The 18,110-nt window shown below is 48.1% G+C and overlaps 1 protein-coding gene across 1 annotated transcript in view; it reads left to right on the forward strand.

Annotated features, from left to right (window-relative positions):
- Window positions 1-18,110, forward strand: part of LIMK2 (LIM domain kinase 2) — a 30,605-nt gene that overhangs the window by 1,770 nt on the left and 10,725 nt on the right. The window contains 6 exon segments of the mRNA XM_050318696.1: window positions 776-875; window positions 13,961-14,096; window positions 15,350-15,459; window positions 15,681-15,872; window positions 16,282-16,387; window positions 17,672-17,868. Coding sequence (XP_050174653.1) covers window positions 776-875; window positions 13,961-14,096; window positions 15,350-15,459; window positions 15,681-15,872; window positions 16,282-16,387; window positions 17,672-17,868 — 841 coding nt within the window.

Genomic DNA, 18,110 nt, shown 5'->3' on the forward strand with positions numbered 1-18,110 from the left:
TGTTGGGATTGGGGATAGCATTTATCTGTGTGCCAAATGCTCTTTGTGCACAGCCTTTCATTCTGTTTTCCTAGCTCGCCTGCATCTAAGTAACCAGCTCTGGGGCTTTCTGGCAGTTCTAGCAGAAACTATTATAACTCTATTATAACTATTTTAAGTATTTTCTGAAAGGGCAACAGGCCAGTAGCATCACTCTCTCTTCCTAAGTCTGACAGTAGCCTGGTGTTGGCTGTACAGCCCCTACAGGAATATTCATTCAAGTGTGTAATTCCTTCCCGGTAGTCAAGTTGTTCTCTACTGAATAAAGTTTGCCTTTCCTTTCTTTCAGTTCTGGGAAATCCATTTAATTATACAAATGAGAGCAAACGCTGTGTGCTGAGTCAGTGGTGTGGGGGAAGCAGCAGCGTGGCTTCCTGGCCTGGTGTGGTTCTCTGTGGGAATTGTTGTGCTGGAGCAGTCGGCCTTCCTGAAATCTCTGCTCTGGCAGAGCTGTAACTGAGCTGGTTTGTGTGGAAAGTCATATTGCTTCCTTCTGCAGAATGTGAAGGAGCAGATGTCATGTCTGAAGGGGAAAAAAAAGTAATATGTAAGGTGTCAGTTTGATTTGGGAGCTCCACTCTCGAGTTACAGGCTGCCTGGTGTTGGTTTAACTTTCCATGTGTGAAAACTTTCCTGCCCGTTGATTATTTGAGGTTATTCTTTAAGAGGGAGGCAGCAATCCTTGTTTTCTCTGATGTAAACTGGTTGCTGTTTGTCACGTTATCCGTGCTTGCAGGTGAAGAAGTCTGGAGATGTCTGGGATGTGGGGACAGCATTGCTGCCGGGCAGCGCCTCTACAAGACCGTCAACGAAGCCTGGCACATCTCCTGCTTTCGGTAGGTAAAGCTTTGGCCTGTTCAGCCCTCCTCGTGCTGTTCCACTGGCTTGGGACCTGGTGCTGTGGTACCTGGGTGAAGCACCACCATGAAGCAGGAGCTGTTGCTGTGATCTCTGTGCCCGAGCTGCTCTGAGCCCTTGTTTTCTGGTGTCCGGTCCCAGCACTGGTCAGACCCTGCCTGGCAGAGGGGGTGGCTGTGCTGACGCACACGGGGTACAGATAAAGTGCAAATAAGGGCTCTGATTTACTGGTGGTGGCAGGAGCCACGGGCTGCACAGTTTGCCTTCAGCTGCATTCCAAGGTAGCACCCAGGCAATTTGCATAGCCTGGTGCTTTGTCCATATGTGGTAGGTGCACGGTGTTATCGGGGTGCTGATACAGGGGAGGGAGGGCAGGGAGATCTTGCCTTTGCCTTTCTCTCCTTTTCAGACTCTGAAGACAGACAAACTTATGAAATCCATTGGATAATGTTGCTATCAGCAAGGAGAGAAAAGGAAATCTGCCATGGGTTTTCCTGGTGGTAGGAGTAATGCCCCTGGTCAGTGTTTCATGAATATTCAGTCCAGTTTTCATGCTCCAGAACCACGTTTTTGAAGGGGCCTATATTTTTGAGAGGCATTGAGTACCTGCAGCTTCTACTGGCTTCTGTGTTGGCTTGGATCTGGAGAGGCTAATATTTTGGATACTATCAAAGAAAATGGGGGGAAAGGAAGCCAAAGTGTGGCTTTGGAGGAATGTTTGCTGAGCCAAGATAAGCATCTACTGTCCTCCTTTAAAGAACAAAATACCCCAACGTTGTTGAAGTGAGGATTATGGTTATTGGTGTATTTAAAAGAAAGAAAACATCTCATGCTGCCAAAGCAGTGCTGGCTCTGTTGATTTGGAAAATACTGTGAGTTACAATGTCACATTAATAATCACAATTACAGCTTGATATCTTGACGAATCCCAGTATTTTGGGTTTCTGTTGGTTTGAGTGTTCATGTTTAGCTATACTGAGGCAGCTTGTCTTATTCCTGGTTTTCTCTTCTCCCTAAAGGACTAGTATCCTGTTGTTGAGCTTCCCTAGATCCTGCTAGTAGCCAAACCCAAAGCTGTGGGCACTGGAAGTCTGTCTTTCTCGCCATTGGATGTATTTCTCTCGTGGGTCTTGATTTGCAAATGTCTTTGTGCTTCTTGCTGTTGGGGCTGTCAGGGTGGGGAACAGCTGAGCTGGAGGCAAATCCTGCCCTTGGGGCACTTCACAGAGAGTTTGATATCGAGGTTGTACTGTAGAGTGGCAGTTTGGTTGTTAGTTCTGGGTCGGTTTGTTTTATACGAGTGAAGACCCCAACTTTCCTCCTGAGCTGTGTAGTAAGTGCATTTTCTGATGCACCTCTCGTGCTCTGTGCTCCTGCTGAGCTCTGGCACCCGGCTCGGCTGCTGTGCTGAAAGAACAGCTGGAATCTGCAGCAAAGGAAGCTGCCCTTCCCTTTTTCCTACTTCCAGGGGAGGACTGTGCACACAAACAAGTTTCCAGTTTGCCCTGTGTTCCTCCTTTCCTTCTGTTGTCCCCAGAGCAGCTGAGCAGCAGTCTTGTGCTCCATATCCCAAAGCCAAACTCGAGAAAGGCTCTGAGGGAAGGAGCCTTTGGCAGCCGGGAGCTGTGAGTTCCGGCAGCCCTTGTGGAGTGTTTTTTACAGTCTTCCTGTGGATTAGCTGACTCCCTGGCCTGGCACATCATTTCTCTAATGCTGATTGGCACAGCTCCAGGCTCGTTAGCTCTGTTTATTCTTGGGCAGGCTTGGCTCTGGCAGGAGCTGACGTACATCCATGTCTCGGAGGATTTAAGTTTTTGTCACTTCCCTCCTTCCTCCGACTGCCTGTGCAGGAGCTTTGTCCCTGGAACCTGCGTTTTCTCTGCTGTGGCTTGAGGGACGAGCAAATCCCTGTGTGTGTATCTGGGATATTTTAAACTGGTCCTTGGCCAGCTGGTCCTTGGGCTTGAATCGGCTGGGTTGGATCTGGCTGAGGACGTTTCTTAGATGCTCCTGTCACAATGTCTGTTGTGAATTAACTCTGAATGTACTTTTGTGCCTCTGAACTCTGTTGAGACAGCGCAGGCTTTCAAAGGTCACTGCTTTTCACAGTTCAGCTGGATTTGGAAATTGCATTGCACAGAACTTCAAACATTACCCCAGGAAAGGGAAGGAGAGAAGTGGCAAAGTGCCTTTTTCCTAGGGCTGGATCACTTTTACCTCAGGGGATTACTGGAAGAGCTTTTTTTGACCCAGAGCTTGCTGGTTTTATTGTTTTCAGTCCCAACTTTTTTCCATATTATGAAATAGAAGGTACTGACTTGAATTATACCTTTGAATAAAGTGTTATTCCCAGTTTTTATTTTTGGTGGTTTGAGTTGGTTTTGTTTTCCCACTGTTAATGACAAATGAAGTTAAAGACAATTCCCACTTTCTGGAGGGATATTGCCCATTTGAACTGGAGTAGGATGGGATGAGAAGACCCAGATGAGGCTGCATGGCTTTATCTGAAGGACATGGTATTTGTTAAAAAACCAGTTTTGATTATTTGAAAATCATGAATTCAGATCCAGCCTGTAGACTGCATCCAGGTGGAAAATGCTTTTGGATGCATATGAAGAAAATAGTTGGAAATGGTGGTTGGAATTCCTACTGTAGCAGGGTGCTTAAGAACTTTTTTAGGAAGGAAGAGAGCTGAGGTTCAGTTCCTTCCTAACCATGAAACAACAGAGGATGTATATTACCATGGTCTATAAAATAAATCTAATTTAAGTAGCCAAGCAACACAGACTTGCAGCAGAAATCTCAGCCAAAAGCCAAACCTTGAAAAACTGTTCACAGTATATCTTCAACAAAAATAACTGAAGGTGATGGGTTACTGATGATTTTACAGTTACAGATTTAAAAATATACCAGTTAGTTTATACCAAAACCAGCTAATTAAAAGCTGAAACATCAGGAGTTTGAAGAGCAGAAAAGCTCATCTTCCTTTTTTTTTTTTTTTTTTTTCCCCAGAGGAGGAAAGGGAAGCAGAAAAAATCTGTATGAATCCAAAATTTTTCATTACTAGGTCTAAACCACTGGAGATGATGGTGATCAGAAACTGTTAATCCAGTTTGAACAAATACTTCTTTTTTGCTTAATACATCAGATTTTTATGGATATGCAATGCAATGTGACCTCAGGAAAAATTCTCATGGCTTTCTGTTTTGTTGTGACGTAATTTGGACTAACTTAAAATATAAACAATTGTGTGACTAAAAGGTGTGAGCTTTTGGTGTCTTACTAAATATATATGAAGCATTTTTATACTGGTCAGAGATTGCATTATTGTATTTAAGTGATTGTAAGCAATAAGTTGACTTTGCTGTAGAAGATTTTGGCTGAAATTAAATAGCCTTGAAATAGTTAAGAAATTGTTTAACTCATAAAGAAAGCTAAAGTACTAAACCAAAATTTATTTAAATCACAGTAAAATCTGCCTTATTACCCAGAGTGAAGTGAGTTCCCTGACAGGCTGTTTAGGGTTCAGGTGCTTGCACTCTTTTTGAATGTGTTGCTCCGTTTCAGGCCCTGTTAATCTTTACTGGGGCAGCCTGGAACACAAGGGCTGTTGTAACCACCAGAGGGTTGTTCTCCCTGAATGGATACTTGGAAAAAATGGCCCAGTGTTGGCAGAGCGCAGGAGAACTCCTGGCTCTGTCTCCTGCTGGGAATTCTGAAGGGAATTTGAAACCAATGCTCCTTTTGAGCATTTCTCGGTAGTGGAACAAGGTTAGAAGTAGTTTGTTCCCAGAATCCCTGGTCTCTGCAGTGTGACAATTGTCCCTGGTTGGAAAACAGCCCTGGATTAGCTCCCTGTGCATCCAGGGGATGCCCTAAGCTCCAGGCTGCTGAGCAGAAAGAGAACCACTATTAATTTGCCAGCTCTGGTGTTTTGATTGTCTTACACAGATGCAGTTCTCCTATACTGAATGCCATTTTTTTTCTGTGCTAAATGCCCTACTTTCTGAGCTACAGAAATAATTTTTTGCTCAGCAAAACTTAGTAAATGACTTTGGTTCTTTTTCCATTTGGGGGCAGGGGAAGGTAAGCCAGGCAAACTTGTGGTAAGACTGAATATGGTTAAGACCTGGTTTAGGGGTGCAGGATAAACCAGATGACTTCTGAGGGTATTTTTCTAAATCTGTTTTCTGTTTTAGTATATCCTCTAACCATCAGCTTACATTTGAAGCAAGTAATTTCTGTGGCTTAGGAATGATCAAGAAATTGCTCTCCTAATCTCCAGCCACTGTAGGGATTGCTCTCCCACACTGTTTACTAGCACTTAATTATCCTTCAGCAGAATCTCCAGAAATCCCCTGTGTTGCAGTTTAAATCAATTTCTTCTAGACATGGTCACAGAAAACAAGGTTTTCCCTGCTTCTGTTATCCATGCAACCTTTTCCTGTCAGAAAGCAGCAATCGTTTCTCCCATCAGTCCCTCCTAGACAGAAGAAATCCTGGACTTACTTCTTTCTCCAGACTGTATTTTCTAGACTTTTGATCACTTCTCTTGGTTCAAACTGGCACAGGCCTTCATTTTCCAAAAGCAGCTTCATGCCCTAAAGACAAATGGATGGATAAGAAGCACAAATGTAAGAAATGTGGACACAAGAAGATGTAAGCAAAGGTGTATAATAAATTATTTTAAATTGTGGGGATATTTGGTGCTTTAGCTTTTCAGCTGTGAGCACAAGGCAGGTTTATACTCAGAGCAGCTGAATTTGAGAGCAGGGGAAAGATCAGTAGTGACAAAAGGCAGCTGAATTAAGGTAGAAGAAGGAAGAAAAGAATCTTTTCCTCTTCCCTGTCTTCTCCAGTTTCTGGCAGTTACAGAAAGCTGATGATAAGGGCCTCAGAGGTGAGAGCTCTCCACTAATCCTGCAGACTCCTGGGAATGCTGCTTTGGGGGTGTCTTCATCAGCATTGAAATCGCCAGCTCGCTATCAGATTCAGGGAGAAATAGTTGCCTCTTAGTGCACAGATCACCAGGACTGCTCAAGAGTTCACAGATTCAAAGGAACAATGAAGCACTTTGCAGGTGGCCACATTCCTCAGGGGAGTGGATCAGCTGCGGGACATCGATGACCACCCTTTATATTTAAGGAGGAACGGGGCATTCCAATCCAGACTTTCTTTTAGTTGTCTTGGCAGCTTGTCCTTTAGGGCGCTGTTATCAGAGCGTTATCACCTCGAGCTAACTGGAATTACTCACCCAGCCCAGACTGTGGTAGGCTTTCCACGGGAGTGAGAGGGGATCCTTCCCCGAGGATTCTGCACAGCCCGGGGGAGGAGTGAGGATGCAGTGGTGGAAGTGCCAGTGTTACTGCCGGTTGTGCAGGAGTCACTGCTCCCCAAACCACACATAACCTGTGAGGTTCTAGTAGGTTGAATTTCTTTGGTTTGCTTCTCAGCCCACACACATTCAGGAGATCTGCAGCCATTAGGTGAGTGTGGAGCAGATAGAAATCCTGTCTCCACCCTAACGTTGTGCTTAGTGGTGTGAGGCACCGGGAAGCCTCCCTGTGTTGTTCTGGAGCTGTGCTGGTGCTCAGAAGTAATGCAGCGATGGAGGTGGGCTTTGCTTCGCTGTTTGTTTTAGTTTACTCGAGATTCCCCTCTCGGAGGGACGTGCAGACCCAAACGAGATTGGTTTCAGGAGCTGACTGTGTCTTACAACAGCAGCAAAGCACGTGTTCCATGTAAGTGCCTTGGAATTGCAGTGAGGTGTTGGGATTGTACTGAAGTATTTGGAATGCCTCCAGCTGCGCCCATGCTGAAAGAAAGGCTGGCTGCAGACTCCTCTTCCCCCGGTCCCACACATATCCAAGTGCCTGCCTGCGCCAGGATAAATTTGTGTGTCTTAGGGCTGGTGGATGTGCTGAGCAATACATCTGTCTGCAGACGTGCAGGAGCTGTGTGGTAAAGAATGTGTTGAGAGGTTCAGCCCAACCCCAGCTCGTTTAAGATATACCTCCTATATCACATGCTGTGTGATCGCTTCTGTGGGGATAAATCTGTAATGCCTGCGACCCAGTTGGTGATAAATATATAAGTCGTTGTCGAGGTTTTTCATGTGTTCCTTTTTATTTATTATAGCCCTTCTGGCAAAAGTTCCTGCACGGTTCTAAACCATCGTAAGGAAAACAACTTCCTCCCGGGATTGCAACCTGTTTGTAGTGGAAATGCTGTCAGCGTTTGCGAGAGAGAAAATGCTGATGTCTGACTTCACTTGGTGAAAAAGAAATTTGCTTCGGTGCATTGTGGCCCCCCAGAGATGGTATCAGTAAAATTACATAGAAAAAAGTCCCCCCCACGAACACACACACCTGTTTATCAGCATTTCTGAAGTACAGTCATTCTGGCAGGAATTCAGATCTAGAATGCAGGAACACATTAACACCTTTTCCAGAGCCCTTTTATCAGAGACATTGTGTTCTCAAATAGGTCATAGAGACAACAGAAAAGGCAAGAAGTAACAGGAGAATTCTGTGTAGCCAAAAGTAACTTACTGGCTGCTGCTGCTGGGGCTTGCTGCAAAAGTAAAATCATTTTGATAAGATGTTTCCTGTTTAAATAGACATTTGACTATGTGTCCTTTGGCTTTAAGGAAGTCTTAAACAAAATCCTTTCCTCGTAGCTTAGCTGTCTGGGTGGTTTTTATTACTTTGAAGTTGGGCTTTATCTGCTGGCTTCATTCACAGACTAGCTGGCTGCTTATCACATCTGTGGATCAAATCTTCAAAGGTTTTGTCTGAAGAGTTGGGATTTATGAGGTCACGTGGAATCCCGCTCGGGGGGCGCTCAGCCCACGGCAGCAGGACTGGGGGGCAAGGCTTTTGTCCGTAGGTGAGGCGGGCGGGGAGGGCTGTGCCGGCGCGGGGCTCTGCGCGCCGCGGGGAGGTGCCGATGGCCGGGGAATCGCCGCGCTGCGAGCGCTGGCCCCTTTTCAGCACGCAACATATAGAGAATGTGGGAGACCAGAGCGCATTCCTAGACGCAGACTCACCGTGTTGCTGCTTCCAGTCGAGCTGTGTGAAATGTCAGAAGGAATTAGACCCGTGCTGGAGCTGACGAGCACGTCGGGCTCTGCAGCACTAGGCTTCACTGCACTTTTACAGCCGGGCTTACAAACTGCGCTCAGTGGGGGAAATGGGGAGATTTTTTTTCCCTTCAGAAAGGTGCCTGCTTGTTAAAAGTTAAGAAAAAAAAAAAAAAAGGAGGGGGGGATAAAAAAAGAAAACAATCCAAAAAGCTGCCTGGCTTTCTGCTTACTTCAACAGCGAGCAGCGGCTGTCAAATCTGCAGCCAAGCCTGCCTTGTTCCAGCCCCAAGCGTCCCTGGAACAGGGTGCCAGCTGAGACGAGCATCTCCAGGAAAAGCACACTGGAGTGCTCTTGCCGCTGGAACAGAGCACGGTTTGCAGGCTGTGTTCAGGCACGCCAGGCTTTGCTGACTGTACAGAAAGGGGCGGGCTCGGGGCAGCAGCACATGTTTGGTGCATTTCTGAGTGTCTTGCGAGCAGCTTTAGCTGCTTAGGTCACTAGAGATCATTCTTGGCTTCAGACAAGCACAATGATACAACTGTATGTGCTACGAGCGGGAGAGAGTGCTCTGTGCTGATTTATACCTCAGCTTCCAGTCAGGAGATGAAGATTCGGTTAAAGGATTGTAATTTTCTCTGTTAAAACAGTGTTGGAAAGGAAGCTGGTTTTCCTTGGCTGCAGCACACTGTGAGTTACCTCCTGCAAGAGGGTGAAGGGATTGTAGGTGCTGTGAAGGCAGTACAGCCCCATTCACTGTGCGGGGTTTAGGAATGTTTATAGTAAACGTTAATTTGATGTGTTTGGAGATGCGGCTCGTTGTCTTCCTTGACTTCTCCATCTGAATGTGCCGCTGCTGCAAAGAGAAGCTTCACGTGTTTGTGCTTGTATCCTGTGGCCAGAGCTGCTCTCTTTCAGCACTGAATACGCAGCCCCTCTTTGGGTCAGAGCTCCACCCCTGTGAAGGAGCAGAGCCTGCTGAGGCTCTGGAGCCGCCGCTGTCCGCCTGCCATGGCTCCTCCTCCCCTCCCACCCTTGGGTGGAACCAGGGAAGGGAAAACTTGACAATAGTTAGCAGGCAGCAGAGCTCGCAGGAACCGCTGCAGCAGCATGTCCAACTAGCCCGGTTAGCAGGGATTCTGTCCTTCCCGAGGTGCTGCTGCTGCGGAGTGCGGGAGGAGATGTTTATGGCCATGGGAGCCGGGAAAAGTCTGAAGAGGAATGAGCAGCCGAGAGACCTGGCATTCCTTGGGCAGCTTCAAAGAGAGGTGAAGTATCTGAATCAGCGCAAGAGTAAATGAGCCCTGGCTGCTGCCATGTTGGCAGAACAGAGCTGTTCAGAGGCAGTTGGACGAGTTTGTGGCTGAGCCGGTTTATCCAGTGTTGAAGATGGGAAGTTACTTGTCTGCCCCAGCTTACTTCGCTCCTAAGGATCCCTTTCGGTAAGTCTTGCCCAGGATTAGCACTGGACCTCCAGAGTGTTGTTTCCCCTCCTGTGATGGAATCCTAAAGCGTCAGTGCGTGTGTGCCGGGAACAGCCGGCCTCAAACTGGGATCCTGTGTGTCTCTGAGGAGGCAACAGGGGAGGTTCTTGCTGCCAACCCCTTCCCAGCTCTCGGGTGTAGAGAGTGGCTCCAGTGTGTGCGCAGCCCAGGCAGGCTCCCCCTCAGGGAGCACGGGATGTGCCACTGTGCCCGGTGCCCCGTGCTTCGCTCACTGGCACAGGAACGAGATTACTGTGCCTGCTGCTGCTTCTTTTCCAAAGCTCCTTGTGCCTGGGCACCACAGGGTGAGCCGAGGTGCTGCTGTGGGAGTGCAGGAAGGTGATGTAACCTGCAGCGAGGCAGCGCATAATCCTGTTTGAGGAAAGAAATCAGGTGCTTTGCGGGTAACTAGGGATGAGCAGCACACTTCCCCTGCGTGGAAAGGGTTCTTCTGGGGTATTTTGGTTTATTCAATTTTTATTTGTTCTTGGTCCAGTTGAACAACTGAGGCTCGAGAAAGGTGATAGCTCCAGAATCAAGCTTTGATTGCATTGCATGTCCGCGGTGAGAACAGTTAGTGGGGCTGAACACAGCCGGGCTGGTGACTGATGTGCTGATGAGGTGGATGGATGAGGAAAAGCACAGCTTGCACTTTCATTGTCTGCCTCCTATCCCTCCGCTCGGATTTGCTTGTTATTGATCCTGTTCTGCAAACACTTTTGTGCTGATTTGGGAATAAGGAGCTTTTTGTTGAAGCAGTCTAGGACAAGAGTAAATATTGTTGTGCATTTGATGAGCTTCTTTAGCCAACTTTCTGAAACAGCATCTGCTTTCAGAAGAGGGAAAGTGAGCGCACTTCATTATTTGTAATATGTGTAGGGTATTATGCTAAGCCATAGATACACCTTCTCTTAAGTGTGTGGAAATGGTTTTGCATAGTCAGAGCTTAAACACTCTGTCTTCTAGCAGTCCGTTTTCTAGTATCTGTCCTTCCCTGGCTGGTGTCTCCTACGTGGGCAGAGCACACGCTTCTGCTGAGCCCGGGTGAGTAAGCCCTTGGGTCAGCTGCAGGCTGGGGCTGTGCTTCATCCTGCAGCTCTGGCTGTGTGGCTGTGCCCCCCCCAGCGCTGCCTGCAGGATTGGAACCGGGGCTCTCCCGAGCCTGCCTAGCGTTAACTGATCCGGCCCCACAGTGAGTGTGAGGGGGGCATTTTGTTAATGAGCCCTTCTCACAGGGATCTGGCTCTTCAGTGCCAGGGAAGTCTTTGCTTCCATGAAGGTATTGGCTTTCATGTAGCTGTAAAAGAGATGCCACATCAATTGAAACCAGGCTGGTTACCTGTTGTGACCTGATCCTCCTGCCACCCCCCACAAAACCCAGAGTCCATCCAGCAGCGATTTGTGAACTCTTCCTGCACCTGCTGTGCTGCAGATCACCCCGACTGAGCACTGCACCCAAATGCTGCCTGGGGTTCCTGGGGGATGGCTGTGGGAGGCAGATTAATTGTATTTTGTCTGGGAAGTGAAGAATCGTGAGGTCTGGTCTGTATAATCAGAGCAAGGTTCTGTGGCTCTGAAAATGGTAGCTGGGCAGCAAGAGGAAACACGGCAGGTAGGGCTGTTACCAGCCCTCCATGAAACTTGATTGCCATGCTTTGTTACTCTGTAATAAGAACAGCAAATCATCGAGGAGAAGATTAGTGGTTTCTAATCTATAAACGACTAGCATGGAGGAGCATGAAATCTTCCTTTCCTTTGGTCATGGTGGCTGGCAAAGGGTAGCTGCTAAATAGCTGCAGCAGTAGCTGTGTTCGTGTCTCAGCTGATGTGAGCCCTGCTGCAGTGCCACAGCTCTAGTGAGGAGGGAAAGGAAGAAGTTGTATCTTCTGTGATAAAATTCTGACAGGATAATATTCAGCAATCTCTTCAGTGAGAGCCGTGTGGAACAACCATGTGATGCTTTTATCCTTTGGGCCGAGGCACTGAAACCACACCTGTGCTGTCAGCCAGTGTCCCACACCTGTCAAACCTAAAGCCTGTCCCAGGTTCCAGAGTGCATGGTGAGTAACAAAGGTGCTGCTTGGCACTGTGGGCTGCAGCCTTGTCCTCTTGCTGGCAGAGATTAAGGAAGCAGCCAGTTAGGCCCATTCCCAGCCTCTCTGGGACTCTGTTCCTGTTGCCTCATTGCCCAGGGTGGGGTTCTGAGCCTTAAGCTGCAAACTTGTCCTGCCCAGATTTGTTTAATTACATAGCAAAGAACTGACTGCTTGCTGGCTCCACCTCCTCACCTTCGTTTTTCTGTGGGTGTGTTTCACATTAGGTACCAGTGCTTATTTCCGGATGGAAGCAAAAAAGCCCAAGTGCTGGGAGGTTGGATGAAACCACGGAGAAGGAGAAGAGGGGTAAAGGAAAGACAAATGTACATAATCCCCTGGAGCCCACCTAAATAGAGTTGAAGTTTTTGCAGAAATTTTAGATTTTCTTAGGGAGAAAAAGGGGTGGTTGAAGGTAAATATGAGGAGAGGTGAGGAAGGGAAGGTGTTGTGCCTAAAAACAAATAAATAAGTAACCCACCTGCTTGGAGAGAGACAGAAAGCCAGGTGGAGCAGTCTCCAGCATCGCTGTCTGCATCCCAAATGCAGGTCTGGTCACAGCTCCCTGCTGGAAGATGTAATCAGTGCTGGAGCACACACTGGTACAGGCATGCATGCAGAAGTTGGATAAGTCTGAGGGATCCGATTTGCCCGTGCTGAGCCAGATGTTCCTGCCACAAGGCGATAGAAATCTTTGCTGTTAGTCTCCACTTGCTCTTTTCTCCCTCCCACTCACCCCCTTGCTCGTTCAGCGAGGGGTATTTACTGCAGATGAAGCCAAAGGCCGGTGGTTGGAGGCACAATGCCCTCTGGGTCTCCTGCATACCATGAGCAGGGTGTAACCACGGCAGTGCCCCCAGGCTGGGGCTGCAGTGATGGATGTACCACCTACAGCAACCTTGACTCGCTGCTCCCTCTGCTCCAGACAGAATTGGCAGGGCCTGTTGCACGTGCTGGAGTCCTTTCCCATCACTTGGAGGGGGAGCAGGATTTGATGCTCCTCAGCTGGGAGAACAAACACTGTTATGAGCCAAATATGTTAGAAGGAGCAATCTTCCTGAGGGCAGGGTATGGCACTAAGTACTTCATGAGGTGTTTTCCCCTAAAACCAGAGGCTGCTTACAAGCAGCCTTACCCTGTTGCTGTGCAGTCTCTTGAGATGGAGCAAATAACTCTCAGTGTTGGAGCACAACCAGCTTCACGTATCATCACGCTCATTACAAGCTGGTGGAGTTTACAAGGAATGTCTTTGGCACAAATAAGCTTTTGGGAAGCTTGTGAGAGGTGAAGTCAACAGTAGCTCTCATCTTAGCCCTGGGAGTACATAAAAAGTGCACCTCCAATGCCACCAGTGACTCCAGTGCACTGGGTGCTGTGGGAGGACCCCCACCGACCTAACCCCCCACCCCAGTGCAGTAACTGGGACAGGTATTGAGGTAAGAGGCAAAAGAGACTCTTCCACCTTTGGAGAAATGACACATTGATCCTCGAGGTGTTTCTCGGAACGGGTTATTGGTGACTAACCCGCCTGGGATCCCGGTTATTGGTGACTAACCCACCTGGGATCCCGGCTCACCAATGGCCACTGCCAGACTAATTTTCCTTTTAAAGTCTGAGAACGTGCTGCCCAGGGCTAATGGAATCATCTTTAGTGATGCAACTGCTGTCTGTGCCTTATCTCTCCATTGTGTCACACCTCCCTGCTGCTGAAGAGGCAGGATTACTGTGTGTTCAGGAAGCCTGAACATCTGGGTTCTGCTGGTGATTGCTAAGAGGTATCTGCAGCAGAATTGCTGCATCTTTTCCCTTGTTTCTTTCTTTCTTTTCTTTTTTTTTGGGGGGGAGGGGGGAGAGTTGTTTAGCTTTTGGGAGAGGTCTGCTTACAGAAGACTAGAAAAGCTTTCCACAAAGGTTGGTGCAAATCTGGCTCTGTGTTGCATAGGGAAGTGGATCCTGCCTCCCTGTGCCCCTTCCTAAACTGGCTGAGGGGACAAGTGCTCTGGCACAAGATGGTTGATGCTGTAGAAACACCAAGTAGGAACACAGCAGAGCTGTCTCTGTGCTGGGCAACTCTGTGGCTGGAAACTTGCATCCAGGAAGAGAGAGAGAGAGCAGAGGAGCAAAATATAAAGCAGAATTAATAAAGCTACTGGTGTGTTTTAATGTGTGGGATTTGTTTTACACTTTGTGCTGGTTGATTCCACCTCTCCTTACAAACCTTGGGTTTGGTGCTAATTTTCAGCTGAAGGAGCATTGGGAGTCAGTAGAGTTTAGTCCATCCACAGCTAGAAGAGCTGCTGGTGAGCTGCTGCTGAATGTCTGTGTCCTCCACGCAGGACAGGACCTCTTCTGTTGATTTGTGACTTGTTGCCACCTGGAACTTTGTTCCTTTGTTTTCCTCAAGGTGCTCTGAATGTCAGGATCCCCTCACTAACTGGTACTACGAGAAAGATGGGAAGCTGTATTGTCACAAAGACTACTGGGGGAAGTTTGGGGAATCCTGCCATGGCTGCTCTCTGCTGATGACTGGACCTGTGATGGTAAGGACTGAAGGATTCCTGCCTGAACTCCTCAAACGTAGTTAGGTGTTGTCTTAGTATAAAGATAAGCAAATAACCTGAAGGTAACAGTCTCCTTGCTTCTCTAATCAAAGATTAGAAATGGAGCCTGTGTGTGCATCTTGTAGATGAAGATTGATTTTGCATGGGGGTAGCCCTTGAAGGAGGGAGCTGTGAGGATCTGAAGTGTATGAACAAAGAAAGTGAAGTGCTGAAATGCACAGGCCTGAGAAGCAGAGGAGTGATTTGGGGGACGTGTTCGGTTTCTGAACACAGTGAGTGCCTCAGTGTTTGCACAGGGTGATTTTCCACTGCAGGGTAGAATCAAACCTCTCGGCTCAGGTTAAGCAGCAGGTTCTGGCTTTGGGGAATGTTGCCATCCAAGTCCCACCTGGGCTGTGACCAGAGTGGTTTTTCAGGCTGATGGTGTCTTGAAATAGTGTTAGACCCAGTTGCTTCGGGCTTGAACTTGCTTTTGAAGCATTGAATTCTGCCTGCACAATATGGAGCTCACCTAAATGTTCCCCTCCTGCCACAACCTTGCAAATATTTAACCTTTAAAACTGTCAGAATGAAACATGACTGTTATTTTTCTAGGGCCTAAATAAAAGCAGTGTGGTACTCAGGGATACCGTTGCCACCTCAAAACGCAGCACTGAGAAATGTGCAGACAATTTCTCATTGCCTGCAGAAGTCTTTGCAGAATACTGTCAATAAGAGGAGTTCTCATAAGGAGAACAGAAAAACAGATCAATGAATAAAAATATTCTTTAAAGGTATTTTTGTCTCAGTTTTCTGTCAGCTGGCTGGTAAAGCATCTGAATTTGTGCATTGCCTGTCTGCCAAAAAAAAAAAAAGCCCTTTCAGCTTTATTAATTCAGGCGTAACATTAGTTATCTTGCCAAGAGCAACTGAACAGGAAGGTTTAATACCTTGTTTACTAGTCTCCAGCAGACGATCAACTATTTTTGATAGCTGAGCAGCTGCCAAATATAGCAGAGGTCCCTGGGACACAAGCTTTGCTCTGCATGCTGACATGTTTGTTTTGGAGTTCTGCAAACAAGGTGCCAAGGATGGGGTTCAGGAAAGACAGAAAGGGCTAATAAAACTCTCCAGTAAAAACCTGCCGCTTGACTTTGAGCTGTGAATGATCTCGTTAATTAGAGAGGAAAACAGGAGCTGCATGTGCTGATGGATTTTGGCCCTGCTTAAGTTACTCCCTCTTCCGTCTGTAGGTGGCTGGCGAATACAAGTATCACCCCGAGTGCTTCGCTTGTATGAGCTGCAAAGTGATCATCGAGGATGGGGACACTTATGCACTGGTGCAACATTCCACTCTCTACTGGTAAGAGGAGCTGCTCCCTGCTGAGTGTAAGCCCTGTTCCGCCAAATGCTACTCTAAGGAATGCCAGGAAGCTGCCTTTGGAGGGAGGGAAGAAGGAACGGTGTAAGCACTAAAAGCTGCAAGCACTAAAAGCTGCGGCTTGTGGTCAGTGAGAGAACTTAGGTGTGAGTTTGGCAGGGGGGGACAGGACGCTGCCTGATGACTTTCTTCACTTCTTTCAGTGGGAAATGCCACAACCAGATTGTGCTGACACCCATGATAGAAAAGCACTCCACGGAGTCCTTGCGGGAGCAGCTGCCCTACACGCTGACCCTCATCTCCATGCCCGCCGCCACGGACGGCAAGAGGGGCTTCTCCGTGTCTGTGGAGGGGGGGAGCTGCTCCAGCTATGCCACTGGTGTCCAGGTGAAAGAGTGAGTACAACCAGGCTGTGTGCAGTGGACGTGTCTGTGCAGGGGGAGCTGGGATGGATCCTGCAGCGCTGCTGTCCTGGGAGGATCTCGGCATCGCAGGGACCTCTCATCTGTGTTTGGTCTCCATTTCAGTCTTGTGACCACCTTAACTGATAATTTTATCTCTCAGTGCTGTCTCCTTCACTGGACACAAGACATTTGGAGGATTGTAATGGACTGACAATTTTGCCATTGGTCGTGGCGAGCTCTCTCCAAACCAGATCAGACCGAAGCACTCGGTCTCGTGGGAGCTCCCTGTGCTGGTCGATTAGTGCTGTTTTATTGCAAAACACCAATATGAAGGGAAGCTTTTTTTTATATAATTTTGGCTAAACTGACTTCTCACACACACTGTAATTCCCGTGTTTAGAGTCAATAGGATGCACATCAGCCCGGATGTCCGAAATGCCATCCACCCTGCGGATCGGATCCTGGAGATCAACGGAGCTCCCATTCGCACCTTACAGGTGGAGGAGGTGGGTGGAGCTCTGTTCTGAAGCCTCCTTCTCCTCTGCCTTCCTACACCTTCTCTGTTTCCTGACACCATTCTCCCACCCCACACACAGTGTGTACAGCCCCAGCACTCTGTGCTGACAGTAGGAATAGACATGAGGACAAGCTTTGCCTTCCAGCTGGAGAGGAAAATGTAACAGATGGAAATGCAGTTAGGATGCAGGAATGATTTTGTGGCATTCAAATGTAAAGGGAGGCAATAAGAAAAGTCCAGGGCTGTGAGAGAGGACAGAGAGGCTGTGAAGACTTCCCAGGTAGTGCTAGTGAAGTGCACTGTTCTGAGCCTTTGAGAGGACACTGTTTATTCACAAGGGCCCAGCTGATCATAGGGGGAGCTTTACACAGATATCAGGTGGTGCTGCAGGAGTGGAGTGAGACCACCATTACCTTCACTTCCCAAGGGTTTTATTTTTTGTTGGTGCTGAAGAGAACACAAGGAGCACAAGACATCTCACAGATAAATCTCTGTGTAGCTCTTTCAAAGCTGTTTTTTACAGCACTGTTCGAGGTGGAAACTTGTGTAGTTTTTTGAACACTTATCAGAAAAAGAAAAGCATTTGATAGAGTCATAGAATACCAGGTTGGAAGGGACCTCAAGGATCATCTGGTCCGATCTTTCTTGGCAAAAGGACAGTCTAGAGAGGATGGCTCAGCACCCTGTCCAGCTGAAACATAAAAGTGTCCAATGCTGTGGAATTCACCACTTCCCTGGGGAGATTATTCCAAGGGCTGATTGTTCTCTTTGTGAAAAACTGTCCTTTTGTGTCTAATTGGAATCTCCCCAGGATTAACTTGTACCAGTTACCCCTTGTATTTTCCACGTAACTCCTTGTAAGAAGGGAGTCTCCATCGTCTTTGTAGCCACTCTTTAAACACTGGAACATGGTGATAAAGGTCACCCCTCAGCCTTCTTTTCTCAAGGCTGAACAAACCCGATTCTCTCAGCCTTTTCTCACGCGGCAGCTTCACGGCCCTTGGATTATCTTTGTGGCCCCTCTTTGGACCCTCTCCAGCCTGTCCACATCTTTGTGTCGGTTACTTGGAGCTGACCAGAAAGGATCGGGCAGCACAAGGAGCTTCTGTGCCGCTGGTCTGATTTGTCTGACAGACTGTGGTGCACACAACTAAACCACAGCTATGGGGTGACCTCACTGAACTCTCTCCTCTGAGTCCTGAGGGTGCTCTCTGTCTGCTGTTGTCTGTGCTCCTCCCATGTGCTGCAGTGCTGTCCTTTGGTTTGATTTCAGGTGGAGGAACTGATTCGCAAGACCAGCCAGACCCTCCAGCTGCTGATAGAGCACGACCCCGTCTCGCAGCGCCTGGACAGGCTCCGCCTGGACTCCCGCCTGCCCACCCACATAAAGCCACCCATCTCCCCACGCTCCCTGTCCCCGCTGGACATCAAGGAGAACCTGGAAGGAACGCTCCGCCGGCGCTCCCTCAGGTAGAGACTCGGAAGCGCTGCCTCTGGCCTGGCTTGGCTTTGCCCTGTGCTCGCTGGCTGGGCAGCTCTGTGCCCGGGCCTGGCACCGCCATGACTGTGGGGACGTGGCTTATCTCTGATGTGGGTGGTGGGATAAATCATTGGAGAGGCCATGGAGAGCTTTGGGTTCTGCTGTTGATGGGTACTCTCTCCATTCCCTTTCAGGATGACAGACTTTCCTTAATAGAAGTAAGGAACTCTCC

The sequence above is a fragment of the Myiozetetes cayanensis genome, unplaced genomic scaffold, assembly GCF_022539395.1.
Source record: "Myiozetetes cayanensis isolate MyiCay16 unplaced genomic scaffold, myiCay2020 scf21, whole genome shotgun sequence".
NCBI classification, from domain to species: Eukaryota; Metazoa; Chordata; class Aves; order Passeriformes; family Tyrannidae; genus Myiozetetes; species Myiozetetes cayanensis.